Here is a 6,321-nt window from a genome sequence, read left to right on the forward strand (position 1 = left end):
TGTCCTCGCAAACCGTGCTGTCCTCACAAGCTGTGCTGTCCTCGCAAGTTGTGCTTTCCTCTCAAGTAGTGCTTTGCTCTCAAGTAGTGCTGTCCTCTCAAGTTGAGCTGTCTTCTCAAGTTAAGCTGTCCTCTCAATTTGAGCTGTCCCCTCAAGTTGAGCTGTTCGCTCGAGTTGAGCTGTCCTCTCAAGTTGAGCTTTCCTCTCAAGTTGAGCAGTCCGCTCAAGCTGAGGGGTCCTCGCAACCTGCGCTTTCCTCGCAAGCTGTGCTGTCTTTGCAAGCTGTGCTGTCCTCGCAAGCTGTGCTGTCCTCACAAGCTGTGCTGTCCTCGCAAGCTGTGCTGTCCTCGCAAGCTGTGCTGTCCTCGCAAACTGTGCTGTCCTCGCAAGCTATGCTGTCCTCGCAAGCTGTGCTGTCCTTGGAAGCTGTTCTGTCCTCGCAACCTGTGCTGTCCTCGCAACCTGTGCTGTCCTCACAAGCCGTTCTCTCCTCGCAAGCTGTGCTGTCCTCGCAAGCTGTGCTGTCCTCGCAAGCTGTGCTGTCCTCGCAAGCTGTGCTCTCCTCGCAAGCTGTGCTGTCCTCGCAAGCTGTGCTGTTGTCTCAAATTGAGCTGCCCTCTCAAGTTCAGTTCCCCTCTCAAGTTGAGCTGTCCTCTCAAGTTGAGCTGTCCTCTCAAGTTGAGCTGTCCTCTGAAGTTGAGCTGTCCTCTCAAGTTGAGCTGTGACGTTGAGCTGTCCTATCAAGTTGAGCTGTGCTCTCAAATTGAGCTGTCAAGTTGAGCTGTCCCCTCAAGTTGAGCTGTCTTCTCAAGTTGAGCTGTCCACTCAAGTTGAGCTGTCTGCTCAAGTTGAGCTGTCCTCTCGAGCTGAGCTGTCCTCTCAAGTTGAACTGTCCTCTCAAGTTGAACTGTCCTCGCAAGCCGTGCTGTCCTCGCAAGCTGTGCTTTCCTCGCAAGCTGAGCCGTCCTCGCAAGCTGTGCTGTCCTCGCAAGCCGTGCTGTTCTCGCAAGCTGTGCTGTTATCGGAAGCCGTGCTGTCTTTGCAAGCCGTGCTGTCATCGCAAGCCGTGCTGTCCTCGCAAGCTTTGCTTTCCTCGCAAGCTTTGCTGTCCTCGGAAGCTGTGCTGTCCTCTCAAGTTGTGCTGTCCTCTCAAGTTGAGCTGTCCTCTCAAGTAGAGCTGTCCTCTCAAGTAGATCTGTCCTCTCAAGATGAGCTGTCCTCTCGAGCTGTCCTCGCAAGTTGAGCTGTCCTCTCAAGTTGAGCTGTCCTCTCAAGTTGAGCTGTCCTCTCAAGTTGAGCTGTCCTCTCTACTTGAGCTGTCCGCTCAAGTTGAGCTGTCCTCCCAAGTTGAGCTGTCCTCTCAAGCTGAGCTGTCTTCGCAACCTGTGCTTTCCTCGCAAGCCGTGCTGTCCTCGCAAGCTGTGCTGTCCTCGCAAGCTGTGCTGTCCTCGCAAGCTGTGCTGTCCTCGCAAGCTGTGCTGTCCTCGCAAGCTGTGCTGCCCTCGCAAGCTGTGCTGTCCTCGCAAGCTGTGCTGTCCTTGGAAGCTGTGCTGTCCTCGCAACCTGTGCTGTCCTCGCAACCTGTACTGTCCTAACAAGCCGTTCTCTCCTCGCAAGCTGTGCTGTCCTCGGAAGCTGTGCTGTCCTCGCAAGCTGTGCTGTCCTCGCAAGCTGTGCTGTCCTGGCAAGCTGTGCTGTCCTCGCAAGCTGTGCTGTCCTCGCAAGCTGTGCTGTCCACGCAAGCTGTGCTGTCGTCTCAAGTTGAGCTCCCCTCTCAAGTTCAGCTGCCCTCTCAAGTTGAGCTGTCCTCTCAAGTTGAGCTGTCATCTCAAGTTGACCTGTGCTCTCAAATTGAGCTGTCAAGTTGAGCTGTACTCTCAAGTTGAGCTGTCCTCTCAAATTGAGCTGTCCTCTCAAGTTGAGCTGTCCTCTCAAGTTGAGCTGTCCTCGCAAGCTGTGCTGTCCTCGCAAGCTGTGCTGTCCTCGCAAGCCGTGCTGTCCTCGCAAGCTGTGCTGTCCTCGCAAGCCGTGCTGTCCTCGCAAGCCGTGTCGTCCTCGCAAGCTGTGCTGTCCTCGCAAGCTCTGCTGTCCACGCAAGCTGAGCTGACCTCCCAACCTCTGCTGTCATCGCAAGTCGTGCTGTCCTCGCTAGCCGTGCTGTACTGAGAAGCCGTGCTGTCCTCGCAAGCTGTTCTGCCCTCGCAAACTTTGCTGTCCTAGCAAGCTTTGCTGTCCTCGCAAATTGTGCTGTCTTCTCAAGTTGTGCAGTCCTCTCAAGTGCAGCTGTCCTCTCAAGTTGAGCTGTTCTCTCAAATTGAGCTGTCCTCTCAAGTTGAGCTTTCCTCTCAAGTTGAGCAGTCTGCTCAAGTTGAGCTGTCCTCTCAAGTTGAGCTGTCCTCTCAATCTGAGCTGTCCTCGCAAGCTGTGCTGTCCTCGCAAGCTGTGCTGTCCTCGCAAGCTGTGCTGTCCTCGCAAGCTGTGCTGTCGTCGCAAGCGGTGCTGTCCTCGCAAGCTGTGCTGTCCTCCCAAGCTGTGCCGTCCTCGCAAGCTTTGCTGTCCTTGGAAGCTGTGCTGTCCTTGCAACCTGTGCTGTCCTCGCAACCTGTGCTGTCCTCGCAAGCCGTTCTCTCCTCGCAAGCTGTGCTGTCCTCGCAAGCTGTGCTGTCCTCGCAAACTGTGCTGTCCTCGCAAAATGTGCTGTCCTCGCAAGCTGTGCTGTCCTCGCAAGCTGTGCTGTCGCCTCAAGTTGAGCTGCCCTCTCAAGTTCAGCTGCCCTCTCAAGTTGAGCTGTCCTCTCAAGTTGAGCTGTCCTCTCAAGTTAACCTGTCCTCTTAAGTTGAGCTGTCCTTTCAAGTTGAGCTGTCCTCTCAAGTTGAGCTGTCCTCTCAAGATGAGCTGTCGTTTCAAGTTGAGCTGTCCTCTGAAGTTGAGCTGTCCTCTCAAGTTGAGCTGTCCTTGCAAGCTGTGCTGTCCTCGCAAGCTGTGCTGTCCTCACAAGCTGTGCTGTTCTCGCAACCCATGCTGTCCTCGCAAGCTGTGCTGTCCTCCCAAGCTTTGCTGTCCTCGCAAGTTGTGCTTTCCTCTCAAGTAGTGCTTTCCTCTCAAGTAGTGCTGTCCTCTCAATTTGAGCTGTCTTCTCAAGTTGAACTGTCCTCTCAAGTTGAGCTGTCCCCTCAAGTTGAGTTGTCCTCTCAAGCTGAGCTGTCCTCTAAAGTTGAGCTGTCCTCTCAAGTTGAACTGTCCTCTCAAGTTGAACTGTCCTCGCAAGCTGTGATGTCCTCACAAGCTGTGCCGTCCTCGCAAGCTGTGCTGTCCTCACAAGCGGTGCTGTCCTCGCAAGCTGTGCTGTCCTCGCAAGCTGTGCTGTCCTCGCAAGTTGTGCTGTCCTTGCAAGCCGTGCTGTCCTCGCAAGCCTTGCTGTCCTCGCAAGCCTTGCTGTCCTCACAAGCTGTGCAGCCCTCGCAAGCTTTGCTGTCCTCCCAATTTGTGCTTTCCTCTCAAGTAGTGCTTTCCTCTCAAGTAGTGCTGTCCTCTCAAGTTGAGCTGTCTTCTCAAGTTGAGCTGTCCTCTCAAGTTGAGCTGTCCGCTCAAGTTGAGCTGTCCTCTTAAGTTGAGCTGTCCTCTCAAGTTGAGCTGTCCTCTCAAGTTGAGCTGTCCTCTCAAGATGAGCTGTCGTTTCAAGTTGAGCTGTCCTCTGAAGTTGAGCTGTCCTCTCAAGTTGAGCTGTCCTTGCAAGCTGTGCTGTCCTCGCAAGCTGTGCTGTCCTCACAAGCTGTGCTGTTCTCGCAACCCATGCTGTCCTCGCAAGCTGTGCTGTCCTCGCAAGCTTTGCTGTCCTCGCAAGTTGTGCTTTCCTCTCAAGTAGTGCTTTCCTCTCAAGTAGTGCTGTCCTCTCAATTTGAGCTGTCTTCTCAAGTTGAACTGTCCTCTCAAGTTGAGCTGTCCCCTCAAGTTGAGTTGTCCTCTCAAGCTGAGCTGTCCTCTAAAGTTGAGCTGTCCTCTCAAGCTGAGCTGTCCTCTCAATTTGAGCTGTCCTCTCACGTTGAACTGTCCTCTGAAGTTGAACTGTCCTCACAAGCTGTGATGTCCTCGCAAGTTGTGCTGTCCTCGCAAGCTGTGCCGTCCTCGCAAGCTGTGCTGTCCTGGCAAGCTGTGCTGTCCTCGCAACCTGTGCTGTCCTTGCAAGCTGTGCTGTCCTCGCAAGCTGTTCTGTCCTTGCAACCTGTGCTGTCCTCGCAAGCTGTGCTGTCCTCGTAAGCTATGCTGTCCTCGCAAGCTGTGCAGTCCTCGCAGGCTGTGCTGTCCTTGAATGTTGTGCTGTCCTCGCAACCTGTGCTGTCCTCGCAAGCTATGCTGTCATAGCAAGCCGTGCTGCCCTCGCAAGCCGTGTTGTCCTCACAAGCTGTGCTGTCCTCGCAAGTTGTGCTTTCCTCTCAAGTAGTGCTTTCCTCACAAGTAGTGCTGTCCTCTCAAGTTGAGCTGTCTTCTCAAGTTGAGCTGTCCTCTCAAGTTGAGCTGTCCGCTCAAGTTGAGCTGTCCTATCAAGCTGAGCTGTCCTCTCTAATTGAGCTGTCCTCTCAAGTTGAGCTGTCCTCTCAAGTTGAGCTGTCCTCTCAAGTTGAGCTGTCCTCGCAAGCTGTGCTGTCCTCACAAGCTGTGCTGTCCTCGCAACCTGTGCTGTCCTCGCAAGCCCTGCTTTCCTCGCAAGCCATGCTGTCTTCGCAAGCCATGCTGTCCTCGCCGGCCGTGCTGTCCTCGCAAGCCGTGCTGTCCTCGCAAACCGTGCTGTCCTCACAAGCTGTGCTGTCCTCGCAAGTTGTGCTTTCCTCTCAAGTAGTGCTTTGCTCTCAAGTAGTGCTGTCCTCTCAAGTTGAGCTGTCTTCTCAAGTTAAGCTGTCCTCTCAATTTGAGCTGTCCCCTCAAGTTGAGCTGTCTTCTCAAGCTGAGCTGTCCTCTCAAGTTGAGCTGTCGTCTCAAGTTGAGCTGTCCTCTCAAGTTGAATTGTCCTCGCAAGCTGTGATGTCCTCGCAAGCTGTGCCATCCTCGCAAGCTTTCCTGTCCTCACAAGCTGTGCTGTCCTCGCAAGCTGAACTGTCCTCGCAAGCTGTCCTGTCCTTTCAAGCCGTGCCATCCTCACAAGCTGTGTTGTCCTCGCAAGCTGTGCTGTCCTCGCAACCTGTGCTGTCCTCGCAAGTTGTGCTTTCCTCTCAAGTAGTGCTTTCCTCTCAAGTAGTGCTGTCCTCTCAAGTTAAGCTGTCTTCTCAAGTTGAGCTGTCCTCTCAAGTTGAGCTGTCCGCTCAAGTTGAGCTGTCCTCTCAAGCTGAGCTGTCCTCTCTAATTGAGCTGTCCTCTCAAGTTGAGCTGTCCTCTCAAGTTGAGCTGTCCTCTCAAGTTGAGCTGTCCTCGCAAGCTGTGCTGTCCTCACAAGCTGTGCTGTCCTCGCAAGCTGTGCTGTCCTCGTAAGCCCTGCTTTCCTCGCAAGCCGTGCTGTCTTCGCAAGCCATGCTGTCCTCGCCGTCCGTGCTGTCCTCGCAAGCCGTGCTGTCCTCGCAAACCGTGCTGTCCTCACAAGCTGTGCTGTCCTCGCAAGTTGTGCTTTCCTCTCAAGTAGTTCTTTGCTCTCAAGTAGTGCTGTCCTCTCAAGTTGAGCTGTCTTCTCAAGTTAAGCTGTCCTCTCAATTTGAGCTGTCCCCTCAAGTTGAGCTGTTCTCTCAAGTTGAGCTGTCCTCTCAAGTTGAGCTTTCCTCTCAAGTTGAGCAGTCCGCTCAAGCTGAGGGGTCCTCGCAACCTGCGCTTTCCTCGCAAGCTGTGCTGTCTTTGGAAGCTGTGCTGTCCTCGCAAGCTGTGCTGTCCTCACAAGCTGTGCTGTCCTCGCAAGCTGTGCTGTCCTCGCAAGCTGTGCTGTCCTCGCAAACTGCGCTGTCCTCGCAAGCTATGCTGTCCTCGCAAGCTGTGCTGTCCTTGGAAGCTGTGCTGTCCTCGCAACCTGTGCTGTCCTCGCAACCTGTGCTGTCCTCACAAGCCGTTCTCTCCTCGCAAGCTGTGCTGTCCTCGCAAGCTGTGCTGTCCTCGCAAGCTGTGCTGTCCTCGCAAGCTGTGCTCTCCTCGCAAGCTGTGCTGTCCTCGCAAGCTGTGCTGTCGCCTCAAATTGAGCTGCCCTCTCAAGTTCAGTTCCCCTCTCAAGTTGAGCTGTCCTCTCAAGTTGAGCTGTCCTCTCTAGTTGAGCTGTCCTCTGAAGTTGAGCTGTCCTCTCAAGTTGAGCTGTGACGTTGAGCTGTCCTATCAAGTTGAGCTGTGCTCTCAAATTGAGCTGTCAAGTTG

At 54.3% G+C, this 6,321-nt stretch overlaps 1 protein-coding gene across 1 annotated transcript; it reads right to left on the minus strand.

Moving 5' to 3' along the window:
- Positions 1-1,203: 1,203 nt before the first annotated feature.
- LOC124582923 (repetin-like) lies at positions 1,204-4,712 on the minus strand. Its single transcript, XM_047131323.1, has 5 exons — positions 4,652-4,712; positions 4,042-4,330; positions 3,284-3,980; positions 2,164-2,985; positions 1,204-2,121 (listed from the first exon to the last, which is right to left on the minus strand). The coding sequence occupies exons 1-5, from the start codon at positions 4,710-4,712 to the stop codon at positions 1,204-1,206; spliced, it is 2,787 nt and encodes a 928-aa protein (XP_046987279.1).
- Between the last annotated feature and the right edge of the window lie 1,609 nt (positions 4,713-6,321).

The sequence above is a fragment of the Schistocerca americana genome, unplaced genomic scaffold, assembly GCF_021461395.2.
Source record: "Schistocerca americana isolate TAMUIC-IGC-003095 unplaced genomic scaffold, iqSchAmer2.1 HiC_scaffold_424, whole genome shotgun sequence".
In the NCBI taxonomy this organism is placed as follows: domain Eukaryota; kingdom Metazoa; phylum Arthropoda; class Insecta; order Orthoptera; family Acrididae; genus Schistocerca; species Schistocerca americana.